The following is a 26,278-nucleotide window of genomic DNA, read 5'->3' on the forward strand; positions in this document are numbered from 1 at the left end:
TGTATATGGAGCAAATAATTACTTGAGCAAAATTTGAGAATGTGAATGCAGCCTCTCCATCTGCTCTTCCTTCACCCTCCTGTCCAATTCCTGCCAGCAGAGGGCATGGCTGTATAAGTGTGTGGCTTGGGAGTGATGGGGAAACCCTGGTCAAGAATTACATAACTGTCTGTCTACTGGTTATGCAGTTAACCAGTAGACAGTTATGAAATTAATTGTTGGTCTCAGGCCATTTCCTATTGGGACATATCACTGAAGCAACAACTGGCCCTCACAGTCACTTAAGGGAGGTTTAGCAGGGACTCCAAAGGCTGAGGGAGGTTGGAGATGTACTTGTTTACTCAACCTCCAGGACTCCTAGCTCAGGACCGAGGCACATTGGCATGGCATTCCTTGTAGTAAGCCAGAGAGCTGCAAATGAACTTCTTGTCTTGTAATTAGGAGACATATGAATCTGGTCTCCCTTTCTTTTTATATATAATACTCCCTTTCAAGAGATGATCACCCCCACATCATTGAAGGAACATCAGTATAATGCTCTTAACCTGTCTGGATGTTTTCATGGTTTCATAGGTTTTAGGGGCTGGATCATCAGGTCCAGCTTCCCTGCACTTGGGCAGGAAAGACTGCTTGGGTCAGATGACCCCAGCAAGATAGGCATCAAGATGCTTTTTGAAGATTGCCAGGGTGGGCGACTGTCCCACCTCTGAGGGAAGCCTGTTCCAAACCCTCAATACTTGACTTGCAAAGAAGTTTTTTCTTATGTCTAGTCTGAAGCGATCTTCAGTCAGCTTGTGCCCATTATTTCTAGTCCTCCCCTGGTGCGGGGCCTTGGTGAATAGCTGGCCCTGATGAAACTCCCCTGTTATAGTTTTTTCCTTCTTTAATGTACATTTTTTTCTGCAAGCTGTCAGCACCTGTGTACTTGCCAGTATCTGTATATTTGTTGTGGTACTTTTTGAAAAGCTTAACTTTTAACCTACTGTTTCTGATTATAACATATTATGAGATGATGCATGCCAAATCTGGACACTTTGGTCAAATATTTAAACCCAGCCATTACATCCTACTTGATAACTTTCCAAATTGTATTCATTGTCCCCCTTCCTCTCCTTCATGCTAGAATACTCTTGCAAGATCTAGATTATATAGCTGTTGCTGTGTGGGCCCACTGATTTGTGGCTAAATTGTAAACGCACATGTTATATAACCACACATGTTGTAATCACATGTGTTATATAATCACGCATCGTATGGTATCCTTCTCAGCACTTTTACAAGGCACTATAATGTACAAGTCAGTGTAAAAATGACTCTGTCAGCAATGAGAAACAGTTAAAACTTAGAGTAAATCCATATTTCTTTGGTATTTTAAAGACAGGGAGGACAGACAAGTCCCAAATTACATAGTGAAGTAAATGTAGCTCCCACTGACACGTCCATTGAGAGAAAGTTGCAAGACTCCTTTGAGCATAAATATTGGCACCTATACTTTATACTATAGTGATGGACACTTTAGAAATGTATAAATAGACCCAGGACTGTAGTACAGATAGGCCAAATAACCCAACAATTCAGATCCAGCTGGATGGAGGGACAAGTAGGAAGAACAGCCTGGTTATATTATGTGAAGCACAGCTTCTCAAAACTAAAAATGTAAATATAAGGACCTTTAAAATAAATATAAAATTTGACTGGATGCCAGTGCAAAGGTTTTAAAATAGGAGTTCTGTGCTCAGCTTATAAAGAAGCAAGTTGCTGCATTAAATGATCTGTGCTTCAGATGATGTGTAGGAACTCCTGAAAGCAAGAAGGAATTAAAATAATCTAGCTTTAATAACATTAAAACCATGGTCCATATACTCTGAATCTTCCTTTGGTGAATGAAGATGTCAGCTTGGCAATATTTCATAGATAATGGATCAGACAATGTGATGAAAATAGAACCTGAAAAAGGAAGAGACTTTGATTATCTCTGTCATCTGTAGAGACCGATTTTGGGGATAAGGAACTATCATTGAATTAAATTGATTCTGAACTAGATGAACAGAATTGATGTAAAGGACCACTGATCTCTTGTTTCATAGGTTAAAAATCCCCAAGTGAAAATTGATAGTTTTGGCATTAGTTAGGCAATAAATTCATGGAATTTAGTGTATTGAGATCAAACTTGGACTACTGTATAAGCACTAAAGCATACCTTCTAGATTTATGAGACACAAGGCAAAAAATACTATCAATATGATTTGAAAAGGATGTGAGTAGGTGGAATAGGGTGTTCTCAGCTTTGGCCTCTTCCTTTGAGATAGCTGAAAGACACAAATTAGCTCACCAGTGGCTGTAGTTTGTCTTTGAACAATCTTACAGCATTTCTCAGAACTTTATTTAGCCTCTTGGGGCGTTTGTACATGACACGGGGGTTTAATTCTTTCTAAATTTAAGTGGTGGTTTTTTAAAAACACGCTTCAATTTAGGGCAAAATAAACCCCCATGTTGTGTACAACAATGTCTGCCCGATGCTTCCCTGCCTCTCCAGCAGCAGGGAGAGGATAGTGAGCTGCTGGTGGGCAGAGTGGTCCCTGAGCTGTGGGGGGCACCTGGTATTTCCCTCCGTGGCAGCAGGGCCCCCTTCCCCTACCCCCAGCAGCACCCTGTCATTTGCTGCATTCCAAAGGCATTTAAGGTGCATTACACCGCTGAATGTACTACAGTGACTACAATTAATGCGCAATACGCTGCCGAATTTGCAAACAGCAATGCTGTTAAAGCAGTGCAAAAGGCATTTAACCTGCTTTAAACCCCAAAAGTGTAGTCAACAAATGTCCTTACTGACTTGTCCTCTTTCAGAATGGCTCTGAATGATTTTCAGCATTAATTTGCACGTTGTTTGTTGCGTTGAGTTCCCAGAGTGCCCAGTAACCTATATAACATTTTAAAGTTTATAGACTTTCTAAACTCTGTAGAAAAGGGGTGTTCATTGAGCAATTCTGTGTTCCTGTGGAGTTCAGTGGGTCTAACAGAACTCTTATGATTCCCTTACATCTTCACTTTTGCCAACTGCTGCACTCCATACTGTATCCCTGTTTGTACCTGAGATATTTCCCTCCTTACTGTGTTCTTTTGTTTTCCTGCCTTGAGGATCAGAGTTACAGGTAGCATCCTTTTAGTGGACAGAGACCATAGTTGGACAGGGGAGCTACATACTTACCTAGATATTTCCCTTTTGTATTTTAACTCCAGTGACAGCTTTTTGTAAACGTTGGGGGTACAATGTACGAAGGCAGGCAGGTACTATTTTTGAGAGGCCAGTGAAGGAAGAGAACTTGGAGATGGGAAGAATGCTCAGTGTGAGGCTTCATAGATTTCATAGACGTTGGGGCTGGAAGAGACCTTGCAAGATCATCGGGTTCAGCCCTCTGACCAAAGGGCGGGTTTGCATGCGTAGGGAAGACTCATTTATTTGCTTCGTCCAAACTACTTATTTCCTAGCTCCAATGACTTAGTACTTAATCCTCTTCTTGCCCAACTTGCCTTTCAAGCAGTCTGTCTCCTAATTCCTTCCTGTAAGGCATAACCTTCTCTTCAATTACACAGTTTCCGTTTTGCCTTAATTTATTATTGACTCAGAGCTGGGCTGCTTAGAGTGTGCCCTTCAAGAATGCGGGGAGAGGCTAAATTTGAACCTTGCTAAGGAGGAGATGAGGAATTGGGGTGTTGTGTGTTTGAATCTCTAAGGATGACAAGGTGCAGATCAGTTGTACACCCCTCACTGTATGTGCTTAAATCTGTGCCCTAGAGCTGGCTACTCTAAATAGTTTAGTGAGGGTGGAGCAAAAAGGATTTTGAAATGCCCACACAATACCTCCTGGGAGTTGTAGTTTGCTTGTTTCATGTCCTATTTACCTTATGGACTGAATCCCCCAGCCAAGATATGTGTCCTGTGATACCCCAGAGTCAGAGATTTATTGTGTCAAAGCAAGAGGGAAAGACTGTAGTGCACCATGGTACATGTAGTTTTGCCAAGGAATTTGACCTACAAGGACACCCCCATTTCAATTCCTGTAGAACACCATGGCACTATCTTCATATCAGAGTTTTTTGGTTTCGACAAAATTAAACATTTTCTATAGGGAAAATAACTCATGGGTTTAGGAACTCTCTAAAAACAGTACAATAACAAATGTCAAATCTGAGTGAGAAGGTGGCTTTGTTTTGTTCTGTAAGTGGTATGTCCTCCAAACTCAGCTTATGGTCTGAAAGTCAGGTATGGCCTTTTCTGGCTTGTGCATCCATGATTAAAGAAAAGCTTCTACAGTAATGTGAGCATTTAGTTAAAGGTTTTGTAGGTAATGTCCCAAACCAGAAGAGAATCCAGATACGTTTTCTGTAGCTATACTGTTATGATCCCATTAATTAAAAGCAGTAACATTTATTTTTCTAAGTAAAATAAGTAGACATTACTCTGAATGATATGTATACCCAAATTAATACATGAAATACAGTCAGCTTTTAGCTATGTGAATTTTGTGGCTCAGACTTGTCTGTTCTAAATATGCATAGGAAGCAGAAATGTAGCCCAAGATGACACCAGTTTTGAGTAGTCACTCTCCTGACTACAGTAGCTTTAAAGATACTTCATTTATAATATAAACCACTGTGTTTTACCATGTGCTTATACATTTGGGACATGTAATACAGAACTTAATGAAAATTCATGAGAATTAAATGTACAGACCTTTTCCATTCACAAGATCTTTTCTGTTTTTAATTTTTTTTGAATTACAAAAAGCAATTGGCGTCTGCTACAAACCAATTCCATGCCAGATTTAATTTGTTTTCAAATTAAAACCATTTTGAAGTTACGTTGTCACAAAAAGCATCTGAAACTATTATATTTTATTATATTTTTAACTTAAGCATCTTTTATAATATAGTCAAACAGGTTTTTCTCTCCCTTCCCTGACCCCAGATTTGAGAAAATGATTTATCTCTAGGACAGAATCTTTAAACATCATGTTTTCTACAGCCTGGGGGGTTTCATCATCATCTGAATTTGTCTTGTATAACAGGCATTTTACTGTCCAGGAGGGCCTTAGGCCAGGTTGTCCTGTTTGATTAGACACAGCTGAGAAGGGAACACATGATTACAAATCCCAGCAATAACTCAGTTCAGGGAGAACTTTTGGTGTAAGACAGGCTCCTGTTGTAGTCATTGAAGCAGAGGACTTGTGAGGAAGGATGCATCTTCCTTTTCTAACAGAAAAGGGTAAGGGGAAAAAACCGAGCTTTAACCTTTCATTAGCAGGCAGATTTGGTCTGTTCTAAAGATCTACTGAAGCCTTAGGTTTTAAAAATTCCTGTGCTCCAAGAGAGATTTGAGAGTGGTAATCACTCTTTTGGGGGCTGCTGATGGTGTGCCACCAACTTACATATGGTAGAAAACGAAGACAACCCCCAAAACTAAGGGAGAAGTTGAAGCATCAGAAGAACTATCATATTTTCTGGCATATAACATCCCCCCCAAATAAAACATGCACCTTGTTTTGGGGGAGCAGAATGAAGGGAAAAAAGTATTTGTTCAGAGTTATAGCTGCATAGACTGGGGACAGAACCTAATATTCAGCTAATTCACCTTCTTTGTCCTGATCAGCCAGAAACTCAATGGTAGCAGCCGATGAACACTGGTTTCTATGGGAGGATCTATGAATCTGAAAAGAGCTAAACAGCGTGTTGGGCTATGAAATAGGAGAAGAGAGACCAGGAGTAGCTAGCAGACAGCAAAATTCACAAAGTTAGCTTGATCAGTGGAATTTTAAGACCTTTAAAAAGGAGATATTGCTGTTAACACTTGTAGAGTGAACTGCAGTCAATCATTAAATCAATTGACTCTTTTAGCTACCTGCATAGAAATGCCACTGCTGCTGTCCAGCAGTTGATTTTAAACTTTTTGGGTGGAGAAGGAATGGAAGTGAGCTACTTCTATTCTGGGCAGAAAAAAAACAACATATTCTTTGGTTAAGACACCCCCCTCCCTCCCAACCCCAAATTTTGGAAGGCTAATTTTTGTGGAAAACGTGCATGTGTGATGTGAGTAAATGCAGTATGTCACTACTAAAAACCCTGGAAGAAATAATAGGTAGCTCTTGTCTAGTTGGGCTTTTCCTTATTTTTTTAATATGAAAAGGGAAGCATTGTGTATGTCTGATGGTGATGGCAACATCTGCAGCCTGAGTAGAGCAGCAGAAGGGACTGTGTGGCTGATCTAACACCATCAGGAGTTCAAGTTTGTAGCACAGACAGAGCCATTTTTAGAAAACTAACATCTGCTAAAAAGAGGCAGTGACCCTGGATGCTTGTGTTCAGTGTGAACAACTTAGACATAAGCAGCTTATGTGTTCTAGGTGATGACTGGGAATTCATGGTCTGGAAGCAGAGGTGCTCCAAAGTATGAACCAGGAAAGGTTAGAGACAGGTTAAAGGTATTAAAGGTGTGGTAAGATGAGTTTGTTTACTGAAGAATGGGGCTGGGGGAACCTCTGTGAGCTATGCAAAATCATTCTGCAGACATAGTGGCCAAGGTGGAGAGCATGCCGTGGAATCAAAGGCCAAGAACTTAGCAGCACTGCCAGGAAGTTCTATAATGAGAGAGCGAGCGAGAGATTGTCACCTAACATAGAAGATGAAACAGAAGATGGAGGTGGGTAATGAACTTATTAATGAGGCACAGCAACTGTAGATTTTAGCAGTGAATGTGAAACAGCAGAGGAGGAATGCTGCATTGGAGGAGACCGCAAGCATGGAGGCAGGAGATAAACAGGATTCTGCAACTGTAGGTGCCAAGCTAACTACATGTACAGAAATGTTATTGAGAGGATAGGGCATAAGAGAAGAGGTCTTCTCTCCTTAACTGAGTACCACCAGATTTACTTGCTGTTTAGGGAGGCACCAGGTAGTAGGCCCTGAAAGATAGGGATGAGCTAGTTGCAGATTAGGTAGGCTTGGATTTTTGGATAGAGATAATTAACCCTAATTATCTATGATTCTATGATTTTATGGCCTTTCACTTTCTGTTTTTCTTTCCCTCTCCTTCCTTGCCTTGTAGTATTGCTCGCAAATCTGAAGAATAAGCCAGCAATTGGGGGAATTGAGAAATGATTGTAAAAAGTTCTTACAAGCCATGGTAACAACAGGGATCTTAACCTCAAAGCTTTTCCTGACTTTGCCAAAATAGTGAAGTGCCTTAAAGGGACATTGCACTACCTATGGAAGCGTGCCACAACTGAGGAAACTTGCACTGACAAACTTGACAGATAACAGTAGAAAAGACACACCTGCCTTTAAGAAGAACTAGTTGGATATAAATAAATATTATGTGACCTGGAAAGCAGGTCATATAGAAATAATGGTAGGCTCCTGAAACTACCTGAGGGTTTAGACGCTGGCACCATGGCAGATTTTGTGCAGGATTTACTAGTTAAATCTATGAAGCGTGAAGTATTTCCTACTAATAGTGTACATGCTGTAGGATTCTTGGAGGGTCTGTTTTTTGGCTAGCAAAAGCAGATATGGACTCAATCACAGACTGTATTCTGCTCCTAGCTATGCCAGTATAAATTTAGAGATTCCTCCCCCCCCCCCCCCCCCCCCCGCAGTGGAATTTCTCCGGATTTACAGGGGTGTAACTCAAAGGAGGTTTTAACTCATTCCCAGGATTCTCCAAGGAGCCAGATCCTTTGAAACTACTCACTATTGCTCTGAATTGTTCCTCTTCTCTTCTGATTTTCATGAGAAGGTACACTTTTACAGAAGCGAGGGCACACTTAGTGAAAGAAATCCTAAATTCTCCATAATTTTTGTCACTTCTGATAACAGAGTTCTGAAGGGGAACATCTTCTCAGATCAAACCAAAGGAAGCTGTATATGAGCCAGCAGCATACTGGATTCTGCCTGGTAATTCACTCAGCAAATCTAGACATTCCAGGACCAACCAGTCTCACTAAAATATATCAGGGTTCACTTCAAATTTTACCCCTGCACCTGAAGTGCTTCACAGAGGTTGAGCTGACAGGGTTTGGCTTATGTCACTGAAATTGAGGTCTGATATTTAAATTAAGGGAATTTAAAATATACTAAATCATTTAAATCTTTAAAAAAATCCTCCAAAAAAGTGCCTTGGCATTTAGATATTCATTGAAAGGCAAGTATGTATTAGGGCTGTGCGAAGCTTTGGTAGCCGATTTGATTTGTAGGAGATCTGACTTGATTTGGTGGCCGAATCTCCAAATCTGAATTGAATCGGGAGATGCATTAAAAGGTCCGAATCAAATTGGAAGCCTCCAAATCAATTCGGAGAAAATCAGCACCAATTCAGAGATTTGGCCATAGACTAAACAGGCAGCAGTCCTTGACCATGCTGGAAACAGCTGCCTCCAGCTGGTAAGTCTGTTGTGGTGGGCGGAGTGGGGAGGGAAGGGGCATGGGGAGGGCAGATCAATACCCCCACAGTGAAGGAGGGATTGGTGCTGGGGCTGGGGGTGTGGGACTCGGGGAGGGGGGTTCCCACCACTGCGCGCCGCCAGTCCAGGAGGGCATGGGAGCAGGTGTGCGTCTCTAGATCTGCACAGGGCAGGATGGGCTGGGCAGGACTGGGCTATGCTCTGGGAGGCTAGCCCCAGCCACCTGCCATGGGGCTGCACTCCACAGGGCAGGTGGAGCCAGGACTGAACTCTGGGCAGCTAGCCCCAGCCGCAGCCCAGAGTGTGGCCCTGGCTCCTCCCATCCCGCAGAGCACAGTAGAGCAGGAGAGATGGGGGGTGCTGCAGCCACCCTAAAATTCCCCATAGTCCCTGCCACTGGACCCTCCCTGATCCGGGTGCATATGCCTGCCCCATGCACTGCCGGGGTGTGGCAGGGCAAAGCTGTGGCTTGTCTGGGAGGTGTGGGGAGGCTGGAGTGGCTTCTGCTGTGCACCGCTTGTCCGAGGCAGTGCAGCAGCACCATTCTGTGCCTCTCCCCCACCCCCCCGCCCCCCATGGCTGGGCGAGCAGCAGGAGGGCATAGCCCCAGTCCCAGCACCTTCCAGAGTACAGCCCGCCCTATGCAGATCCAGGGGCACACCCTCTCCCATGCCCTCCCTGACTAGCGGTGTCTGGCAGCGCGGAGTGGTGGGAGCCCCTTCCCCAAGTCCTGCGCCCCCCTGCTCTGAATAGGCAGCTTGTCCCAGCCCCAGCACCAATCCCTCCCTTGCTGTGGGGGCATTGATCTGCCCCCCCCATGCCTCTTCCCTCACCCCTCCGCCCATCACAACAGACTTACCTGCTGAAGGCAGATGTGTCTAGCATGGTTGAGGACTGCCGCCGGTTTGGTCTATGGCCAAATCTCCAAATTGGTGCCAAATCTTCAAATCTGATTTGGCCGAAATGAATCGGGACTGTGACCTGAATCGCCAAATGATATCACTGTCCCTCTGAATCGGCCAAATCCAAATCAAATACTTTCTGCTTTGCACAAGCCTAGTATTTATCTCTCTTTTCTTTGCTTTCCTGATGCGTATTTAGTTTATCTTATTAAAAAGGCAGAGCCAGAGCTTCTTTATACATGATGACACATTTCATAAAGAAAGGGTGATGCATAGCACTATTTCTGTTGCAAACTGCCCTGACTCCAATTTTATTCAAATTAACCTTTTCTCAGAATTGCAATCTTTTCTATCAGGCCAATTGCAATACATCACATACACTAAGTTCTTTTCCTCATTGAACTTACTCCAATTAATAAGTTAGTAGAATATGCTTATCTAGGGGTAGCTTGGCTGGAAAGTGGAATTAATGAAGCTGTATTCTCAAAGAAAGAGAGAGAACTTCTAGGATTTCAGAATTCTTGAGGAAGATCCTTAAGAACCTGGAGGTTCAAAGTGAAGCCATGCTCATTTGCATATATCTACAGGCTTTGGAAAGCATTGAATTTCAATCGCATAGAGCCTGCCGTCTCAAAGCAAGAGAGAAGCCCATAGATGCCAGAAGTGTTTCACTGATGAAAAACTAGTGTGAGATCAGAAATTTGGTGTTCAAAAAGACACATACCACAGTTTCAGTATTGCTTCAGTTGGGCAGAAATCCATTCCTGTGTCTTTCTTACAAATCAATGAGCCATATGATCAATTGTTTTAAGTGTGCTTACATGGGTTAATATACAACGTTCAGCTGGGTTGTCCAGGAATGCTAAGTAGCTTGCTTGTATTCAAAGAGACTTTTGTGTTTGATGTGGTTAGTAGTTTGCTCACATTCAGTAAACTTGTTGATTTGGAATAAGTTGTTGAATACACTAAGTGAGGTTACCTTTCTGAGATACTGATTTGGATGAATTTGAGAACTGCTTTGTTGGGTTGGGTGTCTGTTGTGAATGTGGGGCAAAGTGCTTGGTTAAAAAAAAGCTCATTGTTCTCTTTCCAGGGGTTTTGGGAATAATATCTGTTATCGTGTTGCTTATTGTTTTTGCTGTCCATGGAGCTGTTGACCCATCAATTCAAAGAAGATACAACTATAGGTCTTTAAGAATTGAAATCAGGAATATTATAATATTTCACGTTTGTGTAGCATTTTAAATTTAGAGATCTGAAAGAACTTTACATGGATGCATAATGGAATCGTACATACTATTTATCGTTTTCAGATATTATTCTGCTGCACCTTTTTATTTTACAGTATCTCTCCCTCAAGATCTTCTAATTATTATGTTTCCCAGGACTTGGGCAAAAGAGCATTAGTTTCTATTTTTTAAGGAGGATGTCACCAACAAAATGTTGAGCTTTTTTTAGTGGGCTTCACAAATCTACAAATTCTGATTCTCACAAAAAAATCAGACAAAAAGGATCACAATGAACATTGTTTTCTACCAAAATAAATTAAGAACCAGTATAGAAAAGTATACTTACTTGTTACTGTCAGTAGTTGGGCATACCAATGTTCTTAAAATGAACTTGCTATATTATTAGTATGTGCTAAGATGACAAACTGTGGATGGGCAGGGGAGAGCAGTGAATGTGATGTACCTTGACATTAGCAAAGCTTCTGACACTGTCTGCACCAACATTCTCATTAACAAGCTAAGAAAAGAAAAGCTAAGAAAATGCAGACAAGATGCAAATACTGTAACATGGACACGTAACTGGTTAGATCATTGTGCTCCATGAGTAGTCATTAATGGCCCAATGTCTAGTCGGGAGGAGGCACCAAGTGAGGTCCTTGGAAGGGTGTTCTGTCCTAGTTCCAGTACTATTCAACATCTTCATTAATGATGTGGATGATGGGATTGAGTGATCTCTTTGCAAATTTGTGGATGATACCAAGTTGGGTGGAGTTGCAGATGCTCTGGGAGGCAGGGCTAGGATCCAGAATGACCTGGAGTGGATAGACTGGAGAACTGGTCTGCAGTCAATCAGATGAAATTCAGCAAGGACAAGTGCAAAATCCTGCACTTGGGACAGAAGAATTACATGCATGAAGACAAACTGGGGGATCAATGGCTAGCCTGTAGTACTGTGGGGAAGGATCTGGACGTTACTGTGTACCATAAGCCTCATATAAGCCAACAGTATGCTCTTATTGCAAGGAAGGTCAGGAGTATACTGAACTGTATCAACAGGTATATCACTTGTAAAACAAGGGAAGTGATTTTTGCTACTCTATTTAGCACTAGTGTGGCCTCCCGTGGAATACTGTGTTCAGTTCTGGGCTCCATACTTCAAGGAAGATGTGGACAGATTGGAGGGAGATCAGCATAGAGAAACAAAAATGATTAGGGGCCTCAGAAGCAAGACTTGGAAGGAAAGGCTCAAAAAGCAAGGGTTATTTAGTATGGAGAAGAGAAGACTGAGGGAGGATTTGATAAGTCTTCAAATACCTGTGTGGCAGTTATAGAGCAGATGGAGTTAGGCTTTTTTTTCTCTGGCTATAGGGGACAGGACTAGGAGCAATGGCCTTAATCTGCAGAAGAGAAAAATGAGGTTGAAGAGTAGGAGGAACTTTCTGACTATGAGGGTGGTCAAACATTGGAACAGGCTACCTAGAGAAGTTGTGGAATCTCCATCCTTGGAAATTTTCAAGAGTAGGTTGGATGGACACTTGGCTGGGATGGTTTAGTTGGGGATGCTTTGAGCAGGGTGCTGGACTAGATGACTTTTGAAGTCCCTTTCAGCCCAACTTTTCTATTTTCCTATAATACTATTTAAAATATTTTGTGTTCTTTGGAGTCATCCTGTCTCTTAACTGGTGTAGTAGGGAACCAGTTGGTAATACAAAGACAGTATTTTTGGTTGGTTCTTTTGCCCTGAGAAGCTGCGTCCACCTGAGCAGGGGTGTACATTTGCAGCAATGCAAATAGTAGCAGCACAAATTTGTGCTACTACTTTGTGCTGCAGTGAACACCCCTGCCTGTGCGCTTTGCAGTGGGACACATTGTCCTGCTGCTCCTTGTGCTGTGGGGGGTGGGAGGGGGCATGCTACCTGGGGCACAGGGTACCTCAGTAGGGGATAGCCATCCCCTGCACTGAGGTACTCTGTGCCCCAGCCAGCCTAGGGATGCCTGTTCCTCCATTTCTGCACACTGCAGAGCCCCTGCACTGGGGGCTGGGGTGCAGCGTGCCTTGAGATAAGGGAGCAAGCAGGTGTTTCAGTGCAGGTGCTCCACGTGCCTCAGTGTGGGGGCTCCACAGTGGAGCCCCCATGCTAAGGTGTGAGGATACAGGGAAGCAGCCAGCACCACAAACCACATGTGCCTGCACGTCTGGATCTAGCCAGAGTGTTTATAAAGAAATGAGTTATGTCAGACCCTTTTTTACAAATCTTAGTGCTATACAATTGTGACTTCTGAAAATTATTTCTCTCTAGAATGCTAAAGATTCCTCATTCTTCTTGTGGTGGGCTTGCTGTTTTTGCCTTGCAAGCCTTACTTGGAGAAGGACACTTCGGATTGGTGGAACATTTCCACCAATCAAGTAATAGCTGGGAGGGGCTTGCCACCCCTGTTTGGAGTGGGGGGATGCAAGGAGCCCCTGGACCTGATTGAAGACTGCATTTTGCAGGTCTGGCAGACTTCAGGGGCAGGGTCTGCAGTGTAAATAAAACCTCAGTGTGCTCTGCATGCTGGGCAGACGTGGCGAGGGATGGTGAGGAGAGAGGAGCTCCAAAGAAGACCATCATCAGGACCCTGCCTGAGCCTCAATGGTGCGCAGATTGGTGCATGGTGCTCAGGCTCTGAAAGGTGCTCAAGGCTACCTGAGGCTGTGAACCTGGCAAGCGGCTGGGTGAGACGGTGTGTGTATTGGTGCATGGAGAGCTGGCCCTGGGAGCAGTTCGAGGCTGCTCGGGCCCCACATAGTGGGCAGGTCGGTGCACGGAGAGCTGGCCCTGGGAGCAGTTCGAGGTTGCTTGGGGCCCCACATGGTGTGCAGGTCGGCACATGGCGAGTCAGCCCTGGGAGCAGCTCGAGGCTCCTCAGGTTAGCCCTGGCTCTAGGTCAGATAACCAGAGCCCCGCAGTGTGGCTCAGCATTAAACTAAAAGAGCCCCAGTGCCCAGAGCAGGACCTGGGAAGGGGAAAGACCCCTGGTGTGAGGCTGGGGAACCAGAGCCAGTGAGGGCTTATCTTTCATAGGAGTTCCCTGTCTGCCCAACGTGGGGCCCAGGGCCCAGAGGTAAGGACCCTCAACTCGAGGCCAATGACTCCAGGAGGCCTGAGACAGTGTAGGGACCCAGAGGCCAGATCGACAGCCCCCAGAGGAAGGACTGTGAGTTACTGGGACCTGGGTCCTGCAGGGGTGGCGCCCCCAGGCACAGGACCCTGGGGGGAGTGGGCAAGGGGGAAGGCCCCATACACCCTCCACTCTCCAGGGTTGGAGGGGAAGAGACCCCAAATATACACTGGGGAGGGTTCTGTGGAACCTCCAGGGGCCTTGGGGGAGAAGACCCTATCCCATCTGAGGGACCAAGTGGTTGGAAACCCGATAGGGTGCGTCTAATATCTGGTATAGTTATGTTTCCTATTCGGTATCTATTGTTATTGTTGGTGTTATAAATAGCTAGGTGTATTTATTCTGTATAATGGGCTCTGTAAGGATGTCTTTATTAGCTAACCCACTTGTGGTATAAACTTGGTGGACTGACTGTCCTGGGATCCACCCCTCTTCTGGGCCTGAGGCATGGGTATTTACCCACATGCCCTCCCTAGGGCAGACTTCCTCTTGCTAACAGACCTTTATATGCATATTTGTATCTATATCTGCAATTCTATCCATCTTAAAGAGTTTTATATATAAATGCTGGTAACTCAATAAATTGTATATAGTTAAGAACTTTGGGCCTGGGTAACTCTATAGAGGAAAGAGGGATCTGCTTAAAACTCTGGCATCCCTCTCTCAGCACCCCCTCCTACCTACCCATCCCATCTGACAGAGAATAGGGCACACCCTTGGGTGTACCTGGGTTACATTCTCAAAGGCTCAGAAATAATTCATGAGCTCTATATTCTCTATAGCTGAGAATGAATAGAAAAAGCTCATTAACTTTCTAATTTGGCATGCAGCCTTTCCATATTGTAAATCTGTGAGGCATATTGCTTTTGTGGAGCCTGATGCACAAAGTATAGTAGTAATCTCTTTCGGTAGTGTACATAACTGGAAAGCCTAACTTTCCATGGCCAGCATGACAATTGTCTTTTGAGCACCTTTATTACACTTGCTGAGGGTATCCTAGCAATCCACTTCTACAAGTACCTCTAGCAGAAATGCTTTATTAGGGAGGTGACCAATTTTTAAAGTTCTATTGGATTTTATCTGTTTTGTTTATTAGAAAATCTTGTTATGGTTACTGAGCTAGTTAGAAAGAGACATACAACTTTGTAACCATGTTTAAGAATAAATTAATGAATGTAGTAGTCTGGGCATGAGAGACATTTATCTACAGATTAATTTGAAGATGACTGATAAGATAACTGCAGAGAAATTGTAGGCTTTAGTAGTGCCTAAGATGTTTTAAAAGAGTAGATGAGATCTCTTTAAGTGTGAAATGAACTGAACAGAAACACATTCAGGAAGAGGCTAGCAGTCTTGCTTAGAGATGGAGCATAAATATGGGCCCTTCCCTCTGGCCTGCTCCATTATGAAAATGAAGGATGGTGGGTAGTGACAATCTAATCATTGGATTATAGGAATATTACTGGAGATGGTTTAGATGCTTTGTACAGAGATTACTTTGTTACCATATTGCTTATAAACTAGATTGTACTGCTAATAGCAATGTAATATTGCTTTAAGTATTATAGTAGTTTGGTAAGAAAATCCAGATACAAATCCAGATAAACTGTGAGCTGGTCCAGTACATTTAGGACTAAGATGGCAGCAGAAACAACAGTTGCACCAGTGCTGCTCCTGGGTAGGGTATAATTTTTTTTAACTCGTGTTAAGTGGTGAAATCTCAACCCTGTTGGCATTTCTTCCTGGGAAAGAAAGCATAAATGATCAAAAGGTTTCTGTTGGCTATAAAAACCCTGAAACACCTGCTGGCGCCCTGAATGCTTTTTTGGCTGTATTCAGTACATGGCAGCATAAACTTGCAGTGAAGCTGCTCTGTGCATGAGAGAAAAAGATGCTTTCCTAGAAAAATGTGGACACACCTACTTTAAGATAAAGTCTTCAGAGCAGATTTTAGAACAGGGAAGAACAGGATATAGCCTGCATGCTGGATCTGGCCTGCTGAGGGATTTTATCTGGCCTGCAGCAGGTCCCTGGGCCCTGTCCAGCCCAGGCCTGGGGGGCTGCCTGAACCATGTGTGCAGCCAGTCCTGCCACTCCTGGGTGCACTGTGGGGCATGGTGGCTGGACTCAGCTTCCCAGCAGCCTCAGCTGCCACCGACCCTGGCTTTGCTGCCCGGGCACCCCAGCCTGTCTGCCCTGAACCTACCACTGGGGATGTTTGATGGGGCGGGTGGGCATGTGGAGTCTCCATGGAGGCTGGCTCAGGACCCTTGTGGCAGGGTGTGCTTAGCTGGGCAAATGGGATGGGCCTGCAGGTGGGTAGGGAGTAGTGTCCGGGGGCAGGACAGGCAGATGGAGCCAGGGTCCGAATTGAGGGATGGTGACAGTGCAGGGCTGGGGCCTGGGGCAGAGCTGCTCCCTGCACATCCCTGCCCGCACAACTGGTGCCTGTTGTAGGGATGAGTGGGGACTGGGTTGCGGCTCTACCCTGGGCCTGGACCTGCAGTGTCTTTGCCTTATGATCCTAGCCCTGGCCCTGCACTCCCAGATGCTGCTCCCCACCTACCCATGGCCCTGTCCCATCTGCCCAGCTGAGCGTGCCATGCCCATGGGGGTCCTGGGCTGGCCTCCATGGAGACCCCACCCGCCTGTCTGCTCCATCTGGTGCTCCCTATGGTTGGTGCAGGGCAGATGGGCCTGGGCCAGACAGGATCAATTGCCCCCTCTCCCCACTGTGCCAGGCCAGGTCAGCACTCCCTGCCCTCCCCCAAACCCACAACAGCTCACCAAAACACCCTAAGTGGCCCTCCAGCTCAAATAATTGCCCACCCCTGGTTTAGAGCCTGCCAAGTGCCAGTTTGAATTGATGGGATTTAAAGGCATACCATTACTAGGCTGCCCATTGCTTAATTCTCTGAAGAAGCATGGAGATATTGTCTTCTACTTGTAGGTCATTTTATGTTCAATTTGTTCCTAAATCTCAAACCTTCTAGCAGGCAAGCATCCTATTTGTAAAAGGCCGTTTGTAAAACAAAACCAAAAACAAACCTGCTTTACGGGGGAATGTTGTTTACCAGGACTGATACTCCCTCTACCAGGGAAGTTAAATACATAGTTTTTGCCCCCTATTTCATGTCTGTTCAATTCAGTAGATCGATGTTCTGTTTAAAAGGATGCTCACATGTTGCAGTCACATGGCTCTTTCCCTTTCATGAACGTAATTGTGATCTTGGCTGATTTCTGCATTTGTACTTACAAGTGTAAATCAATCTTTCTTGCTCAATGTTATTCACTAGATCATTCACTCCCTTTGGCTAGGTACTTATTACTTTTACATAAATGGAATTATAAAGGCTTCTGGGAATGTTGTTTATATCAGCAGCATTGACTCTAATGAGGTTCTATTCTAATCGTGTTCTCAAAGTTGGACTAAATCCCTGAAACATGTTAACCACAGTTTGATTGAAAACTCAGAAAAGGGTTTTTAATAGCAGATTTTAAGTAAACTGCATTTTTCTGAATTTCCTAGGCAGCTGCCTTCCTCTCTTTGATCTAGTATGCCTGGTGATGCTGTTAATGAAATGCATAATTATGTGTTATGTAATAAAGCTGAACTAAAATAAATGTGGACTAATGGATTATAATGATGCGGAGGCCTGGGAAACTCAGGACTGTGGGACTTGCTGAAAGGTACTATGGGTGACAAAAGGAGATATTATTAAAGGTCTGAATGATCTTGCTAGTAAACTAATACTATTTTTGCACGTGTGTGTGTTTCCATGTTTTCCATCTGTGTGTATAACGTAGAAAAAAGCAAGGTGAAATTTGGTAGCATGCTGATCTATGAAGTGTCAAAACAGAATGCTTCTAAGTTCTATTAGTTTTGGTGTCATTCAGTGTCTTTGTGCCTTTAGCAAGGCATATTCTGGCATAAACTGCTGCACCCCTGAGATAAAAAGGAAAAAAAAAGTTAGCTATATCGAGAAAGGGAAGGAGAGAGAGAAAATAAACTTTTAGTGAGACTCAAGCTCCTTTTGGTGGACGGTCATAGCTGTTCTACATCTTTAAAGTCTTGCCTATACTGTATGATAAACCACAGTGAGAATTATGGCACACTGAGCATGTCTACATGTGTATTAAGACAGTGTTTCTAATGTGCTTTAAATTTAGTGCCTTCAATGTGAGGTACTAAACAAATGTGCATTAGGTCACCTTAATGCTCAGTGATGAACACACATGGTTTTTAAGTGACACTTACTGTGCATTAGCGTAATTGCAGTTTTTTACATAATGCTTTAATGCGCAGTAAAATTGGCTACTGTGCATTAAAGCGAACATGTAGATGCGCCCACTGGTTACACTGTGTTAACTCCCCATGTAGATACATGGGCGTGTGAGAGTGCTTTTATGTACCCCACTTTGAAAGTGGATTAAGCTACCTTGTACTTACTGGGTGCATGCAGATATTTGGGAGGTTAGATCTGGTTAAAAAAAAACAACAACAAAGGTGTCTGATCTAACTTGGTTTGCCCAAGCCCTTCCACAGAACCTGCTAGCCACCCTGATCCTCCCTGCGCCTCCTTGTACCCCAACTTATCTTGGATCAGGCTCTGCCCCTGCTGCTGATTGACTTAGAGGCAAAAACTGTGGCAAACGTAAAAGAGAGCAGAAATGGTGTTGCTCACCATGAGATGCCACCACGCTTTCCGTAGATCATGGAAATACGTGGATTTTTGTATTTTTAAACAGAGTTTTTTGCTCATTTCCTGTGGAAAACTATGATCTCTGCTAAACACTGAGTTAGACTGGGCAGCCATTTTTAACTCAGTCTAGCCCCCTACACTTCTACATATCATGTCTCTATTCACCTGCTGTGCACGCAGGAGTCTCCCCTGAGAATTAGTATGGAATAGCTAATGAAGTAAATTCTCACCCTTGTTTCTCCATGTAGACCAACCTTAATTTACCCTGCTTTAAGGCTCAGCAGCAGGGAGCAAATGGCACTACTCTGAACGGGGGAAGGTAACAGAGCATTACGGCATGTGTTGCTATATACTATATTTACTCGCATAGTATATGCACCCTTTCCCCCCAAAATTTGGGTACATGTCTTAAGTGGGGAAGCTAAATTTTCTTTGCTGCAATAGGAGCAAACAGACACTGCTGCAAGATAGGTACCCTGTCTCTCCTCCTGCTGGTAGGTGGAGTTTAGCCTTCTGTGTCATAGCAACAGTGTTAACCCCCTGAGTTGCAGCTGCTGCAATCAGGATCACCTGCAATCAGCATTTAGCCATGCCTGGAAAAATCTTTTTTTCCTTCATTCTGCTTTCCCAAGCCAAGTTTTGTTTCATATTTTGGGGCATGTGGTATATGAGAGAATATTTTAGTATTAAAACCCTTGTACCCACCACTTATCCTATTCCTGGATCCACTACTGGGTGCATATGATGAAAAAGAAATGTTCTTAGCTGGTATCTTGTTTATAACTATCTTTTGGGGGATTCTCTTCCAGACCGAGGGTCAGAGGGCCTTCATTTATTTTATTTTTGCCAAGGGACTAACTTACTTTTGAGTCATAAGAACATAAGAACTTCTATTTTCTGGGTCAGACTGTAGATCCATCTTGCCCAGTATCCTATGTCACACAGTGGAAGAGAGTGGATGCTGGAAGAGAGGGTTAACAGTGCATGACCAGGGTTTTTTCCCAGTTCCTCTCCCACTAGCAGCCTCCAGCATTTAAGGTCCAGGAGGTTTTGCTCCATGTTCAATGGCTACCGATACATCTTTCCCCCCAAGAATTTGTCCAATACCATTTTGAATCTGGTTAAACTGTCAGCTTTCGCAACATTTTGTGGCAATGAGTTCCACACTTTAATGACAAGCTATGTGAAAAGAGAACAATCTTTTATTAGTTTTAAACTTACTAGTTTAATTTTAAGCCCCCTAGTTCTTCTACTGTGAGGGACAGTAAATAATAACTCCCTATTTGCATTGTCTTCACCATTTAATATTTTGTAAACCCTTATCATGTACCTCTTTAAGCATCTCTTCAAATCTAAATAGTTTTACCCTCTTTAGTGGTATGGACGGGCTTCCCTCCATAGGCTAATCATCCTTCTTGCCCTTGAAACTATGTATTAAGGGTGTGATGCAAAACCCTTCCTTTGACATGCCTTCCTTTGCTGGTCCAAAGAACATAACATAGGCCTTGCTTATCAATGGTAGTTGCACAACAGGAATTAGAATTCACTTATTCCAACAGCTAATGTTATGCAAATGGCTGTATTACTGGTATGGGGGTTGCTTTGCCAGTACTGAATGCTACATGATGAAGAATGACCCAAACCAAACCTGTAGGTCACCACTGTGCCCTGGAACATTGTAGCTGGGGTTGATTATGACATAACTTTTTGCTTTGTTCAGTGCACTTTGGTTTTGCAGTATATGGGCAGCCAATTGTCTGCATGTGAAAGAAAAGCAAATGAAATCTGCTTGAAATAGAACTGATGAAAAGTTGGATTTCTATGTTCATTATAGTTTTTTGAAAGTTTTAATTGGCAGGGCTGATAAGTTTTAGACAATACAGTGAGTCATACCTCAGCATATTTTGACTGAGATTATAATTGTTTCACTGAAATTCTTGGGGCCAGAGGCTATTCCACCTATCTAAATGATACTTAAGTATTTATATGCAATCCTATTGCACCCTTTTGAAATCACCGGAAAAACATTAATATGAATGGAGAGTGAATCTTCCTCTTTACTACTTTTTGTGACTTAGTTTTAAGGCTCAAATGAAAATGCATTATCAGCATAACACGGAGTAGAATGTAATAGGATAGCTCACAGCTATCTAAGTACCACTTAGACATCTGATAGGTGGAATAGGATCTAGAGCCTAAATAAAATTATTTATTAGTCCTTAGGGGAAAGTCCTTTAGAATCAAATAGTGAAACTATAGTTTTTTTCTGTAGACTTTTTAAACCAACGCATACTGCTGTAGCAGGGATTTCATTCTTTCAAATTCTATGCCTTGCCTTAATTCTATGGGAAGAATAGCATATCATCCAATCTTGCTTTTTAGAGAATTTCCTATAGAACAGTGGTTCCCAAACTTTTTCTTATTGCATTCTTCCTTTTAGATTTACCAGCTGCCTGTGTACCCCTACAGCACACATTTTATATTTTAACTCCTTAAATACCAGTTATTATTATTATTATAATCAAAATTAAATCTGCCATTACACAATTTCTCCCATGTATCCCCCAGAGATGTCTTGTGTATCCCTAGGGGTACATGTACCACAGTTTGGAAACCCCTGCTCTAGAATACTGTTGGTTCTTATGCCTATTACATTCAGTAAAAGTTTTTTTTTTCCATACTTTTAAAATAAATAGTGTCAAAATGAATCCACAATAAAGGAGTCTCCTAAATGAGTGAGCTATGGCAGGTATAATGGAGCAATTTTAAAAATCCCACAGTTGCTGTGTTTCTTTTAACTGACATTTTACTGGTGTTTTCAAAATAAAGCAGTTGGATTCTAGGTTTATAGAGACATTCAAAGAATGTTGCAGAGTTGTTAGACATCATTAACTATGTCCAAGCAGAAAGGACAATTACAGGACCCTGTCACATGGGGTCATACATTTCACATGAGACCCTTGTTTATGATCTTTAAATCAGACCTGACATTATAATTTGGGATATAAAAATGAGGGTAGAATTGGGGTGAGAGTGTAAGTATCGGACAAATATGCTATAGCATTTCAGGCAGAAATGTGTTTACTGACATTCTTTGACCATTGCCTTTGTGAAGATTTCTCTAGTTTGTTACAGCTGGACAAATGTGATTATGCTATAATCAGAGGTGCCAAGTACATGGGGGCCTGAGGGCCCTGCCTCCCTTAGGAAGAGGGCTGTCACCTGAAGTGTGTAAAACTTTCCACATGTCCATTATCTTAGGCCCCCTCCTGGCAAAAATAAAAGTTGGCGCCTATGGCTATAATTCACTTTCTATGAAGACTTGAGTGTTTCTCTTTCAGAACAATGACAGGGTTTGAGTGTTAGTTCCCAGAATACCTGCTAGAGGAGGGGCATGCATGCGCCACGTTTCTTTTTAGGATGCAATTGCATCCTAAAGAGAGGGAAGTTGGAATACATGAAGGCATTAAATATAAGTCACTGTTAAAAAGAAGCTTAAGAAGCAAACGTCTCAACAAGAGATCTTTCCATGTTGGACAATCGTCTTAGCCAACGAAAATATTTGTTACTGGCTCAAGTGTGAGCCAGTCATTAAACTGCATTCATTTAATCTATGTCACTTTTTACTTTTAATTACATTACACTTGAGTGATGGCTGTCACTTCAGAATAGTTTTGTATTAGCCATGATGAAAAACAAGCGTATGCATGTGTAGCAAGAAAGGGAGAGAGGAGTTTTAAGTATTAAGGAGTATTAAGTTTTTGGATAATTTTCTGTTGACCTGTTCTACATACATAGACTGTGCCTCTATAACTGATGTTACAAGTAAGAGCCCTGAAATTCTGGAGAGATGGGTAGGGTGACCATATGTCCTGGGCAAACTGGGACAGCCCTGGCTTCCATAGTCCAGTTCTTGCTGGTTGGTCAAAAGTCTAGTGGGGATGCAGAATGTCATGGTGTGCCAGGCAGGCAGGCAGGCAGGATTGGGCTACCTTGTCCCAGTCTGCCTGCCTTCCTGACACCCAGCAGCAGTGGTACCTACCCACCCACCTGTCTGATGTACCATACCCCTCCTCATCCTCCATCGGACTCCACTCTGGGACTTTTGACCAATCAGCTGAGACCAGAATATGGAAGCCAGGACTGTCCAGGTTTGCTCAGGATGTATTGTTACCCTAGATGTGGAGGAGGTAGTGGTATAGAGAACTTCTGCTAGGTAGCTAGAGAAGAATGCCTTGTCCTGGGGATCCTCACTCACCATATTAGCAAAAACTGTGCAACCCAGGTGCACCCAAGTATGTGCTCCCCTCTCCAAATAGAAGTGATAGGTAGCTAGGCAGGGGTGGTGTGAGAGGGATCTGCAAAATACCGGCCAGTTCCCTCTATTCCCTATAGAGTCAGGGCAGAACAAGGGATAACAACTATATACAAATGTATTATTATATATAAAATGTAAAGCAAATGGATATAAATAAACATATATATAAAAATCTACAATTATCATATAAAGCCATGTCCTTCAGATAAAGACTGAAAGGGTACACCTCTTCAGGTAGCCTCAAACAATATATTGATAACCAGTTGAACTAAAACAGACAAACACCAGATAAGTACAGGTAAGCACAAATAAATACAGCTAAACAACAGTCAAACAGAGATATGCACAGGTAAATACAAATAAGTATGTATAACCATCTGGGAAGGGGGTCCCGGCAGTGTCCCACTAAGGATTTTTATACTCAACACTCTATTAAACTACTAATATACAAAGGTAAACTGTCCCCAAAATATAAGGTGCAGTGTCACAAAATATGAGGTGCTCTCTCACAAGCCTACAAGGCGGGGGGTGGGGAGGGGAAGAGAAGATCTACAGCGGGTCCAAAGGATGTCTCCCTAAGGGAATCCCAGACCTGGGAGCTCCTTCCAGCTCCAGCTTCCTCATGAATAAGCTGCCTCAGTCGGGGTAGCTCCCCTCCCCCATGGGAATCCTTTCTCCAGCAACTCACAACTCCAGGGGCATGGATAGGTGGTCCTCGTCTCCTCGACCAAGGCGCGCCTTGCATGCAAGGCCTCCTAGGCCCTGGTTCCCCTGGGGCTGCCACCTGCGGGTGGCCTTATGCACCACTGCGTGCACCGAGGGCTCTGCCTTCTGTTGGGGGTTGGAGGCCTGGGCCACCTCATGCGGCACTAGGACTCGGTCCACTCCCGGACCCTTCATGCAGCATTATCTGCAATGAGCCAATGGCTGCTCTGTGCCAGTGGTGGCAGCCTTGACCAGCTCTCAGGGGTCTCGATCCCTCACAGATTCATCTGTGCCGAGCTGTCAACACCGCGCCCTGGCCCACTGCCAGGGAGGGGGACCTGAGCTGCCATGTGCAGCTCCCAGAGTCCTGGCTCCATGCACTGTCCTGTGCATTGAGTTCCTGGCCTCTCGCCAGGGGTTGCAGACCTGAGCTGCCATGAATGGCTCCCAGGGCCTCAGCCCCGTGCACCACGTTGTGCACCGGCTGGGGCATTAGCCTTGGATTTAGGTCCTCAGGTCTCTTCTGGGCTCCGGCTCTGCCCACTGGGAAGTTCTTCCCAGCTTTTCTCCTGCCCTGCTCTCTTCTTTGTTCCCTAATACATCTGCCGCACGCTCGGCACGCTGCTCCTTTTATTCGCTCCGGAGGCTCTGCCCCCAGAGTACTGCTGGATCTGCAAAGTGCAGGCTTCAATCAGGTCTGGGGCTCTTTGCCCACCCTTTCCGTGTCCCTCCCCCCCACAGGCAGGGGGCAGGGCAAGCCCCTCCCAGCAATTACCCAATTGGTGGATGTGCTCCACCAATCACAACGGAGATTCTCTGAGCCCAGGTGGGTCAGGCTGCATGGGTAAGTCCACCACAACTGTATTGCGACTTTAGCGTTCTTCCTTGGCCAGTTTTTTCTCTTTCATTCTCTTCTCCAATGTCTTCCAGAATGACAGTCGCCCAAAGCAGCTACCTAAGTAATTTGCTTTTTCTGGAAGAAGTAGGGAACATTATAGAGAAATGCTTTTTCTCATTAGCTCAGCAAGAAAGACCAATAGAAAATATTTTGATTTATTTGTATTATTTAATATTTGCCATGGTGCTGAGGCATTAAAAATCTCCTTTCTCATTTCTTCACACCCATCCAAAGAGACAAATTGTCATAGACCACCTTATTTGAATGTAAGTTTTAACATAAGTACAGTGGATAGAGCAGATGGAAGTAGGAGGGTGTGCTGTAAGTGTGCTAGCTCATGAGAAAGCATGAGCAATGGGTTAGGTGGTTTACCCAAGTCCTGGAACAGGAGAGGGAACTCCCTTCCCTAACCAAAGAAAGGCAACTGTGCCATCTCCGTGCTCCCTCTCATTTTAACCCCAGTATATCTCCCTTATACAAAAAGAGCTTGTTGTCTTTCAGTTTTCATTGAATGCTTGTCCTTATTACAGTGTTTGCTGCCTCAATGGTCTTCAAATATACAAAATAATGAAAGTTCTTCATTTTTCTTTTTAGATCGAGATCACAAATGATGTGCAGTCCCTGTTGCTCGTGATGGTGGCTGTCATGGTGGCCAAAATGATCGGTGACTGGTTTAACCTGCCCTTGTACAGTTCCTTACTGAAGCTGAAATGCATTCCCTATTTAGACTCGGAACCTTTTGCTGGCCAGAGGAAAAAATGGTGAGATCTTATTTTGTTGTTTTTAAAGGTTTATGGGCCAAATTGTGTTCTCACATACAGGTGTGGCTCAGGACCTGATGCTTTGAGGTGTTGAATAAAGGAGCAAAGACGAGGTTTTATGTTGCACACATACAGTGAACAAGTCCTATATATTATTTGCATACCTGTGACGTCTTTCTAGATGGATTAAGACCCTACTATGTTAGATGTTGTACAAATGGAGAAGAAAATTGCTTATGCTACAAATCTAAATTACTGTGTTTGGAAATTAGTTATGTCCATGATTAGTGTCCAAGCAATGTCTACGACAGTGCTTAAAATAAAAGAGCAATTGGTTTAATTCTCCAGATTGTAATGGAGGTTTCCTCTGAGATTTCTGAGAGGTTCTTCATAATTGTTCCTTTTTTTAGCTAAATGACTAATGCCTTGGGACAGAGGAATTGCCATACCAGATCTGAATGGCTGTTAGTTGAGTTCATTAATCTGTCTCTGACTGCTCTGTACCAAATCTTTATCCTTATAAGAGGTGGTTATATTAAAAACTGGTTCATAGGCAGAAGTTTCTTTCAGAATTCGGGCAATTACAGCTCAGAAGTTGAAAGTTGAAAATAAGAGGTTTTATATCCCTTATATTTTTATCTTAACTAATATAGCTGTGTGTATGTATGGGTAATGAGAACTGACAACTGTCTCATTATTCATATGTCCCATTTTCATTAGAATGTTCCCATGTTCATATAATGAGTGAGAGTAAAGAGGAACATCTGACTATTTCTTAGCCAGTATTCATTATTTTTCTTAATTGGAACTAAACTGATTATCTTACTTCTTTCTCTGTGTAATATTCACTGACAAGGAGTGAAGTACAGCGATCTTAAGGAAACTTGAGAGCAATCTTTGTTGACCCAGACAAGTTCTTTCTGTTTACCAGTTCTATTTGAATAATATTTCCAAGAGCTGTTTGTAGATGCCTACTGCTACCTCACTGATTTCTCTCCCTGTTGTGGTCAATTGGATAGACTTATATCTTCAAATGAATTATTGAAAGAATCAAAAATATCAATGGTTTTGCTGTCCATACTTTGTCACTTTGCTCCAACATTCATAATACTTGAAATCTGTCTTAGCATGGGAAGGGCGGGGG

General features: G+C 43.3%; 1 protein-coding gene across 11 annotated transcripts in view; it reads left to right on the forward strand.

Moving 5' to 3' along the window:
- LOC102387923 (chloride transport protein 6-like) overlaps nucleotides 1-26,278 on the forward strand; it is a 131,673-nt gene that overhangs the window by 46,269 nt on the left and 59,126 nt on the right. For all 11 annotated transcript variants that reach the window (XR_003093443.1, XR_003093444.1, XM_025201038.1 and 8 more), the window contains one exon: nucleotides 24,968-25,134. Coding sequence is in view for 9 of the 11 variants with exons in the window: in XM_025201038.1 (XP_025056823.1) it covers nucleotides 24,968-25,134 (167 nt within the window). In the remaining 2 variants the exon portion in view is untranslated. The remainder of the gene's footprint in view (nucleotides 1-24,967; nucleotides 25,135-26,278) is intronic.

Source organism: Alligator sinensis, unplaced genomic scaffold, assembly GCF_000455745.1.
Source record: "Alligator sinensis unplaced genomic scaffold, ASM45574v1 scaffold615_1, whole genome shotgun sequence".
NCBI lineage: Eukaryota > Metazoa > Chordata > Crocodylia > Alligatoridae > Alligator > Alligator sinensis.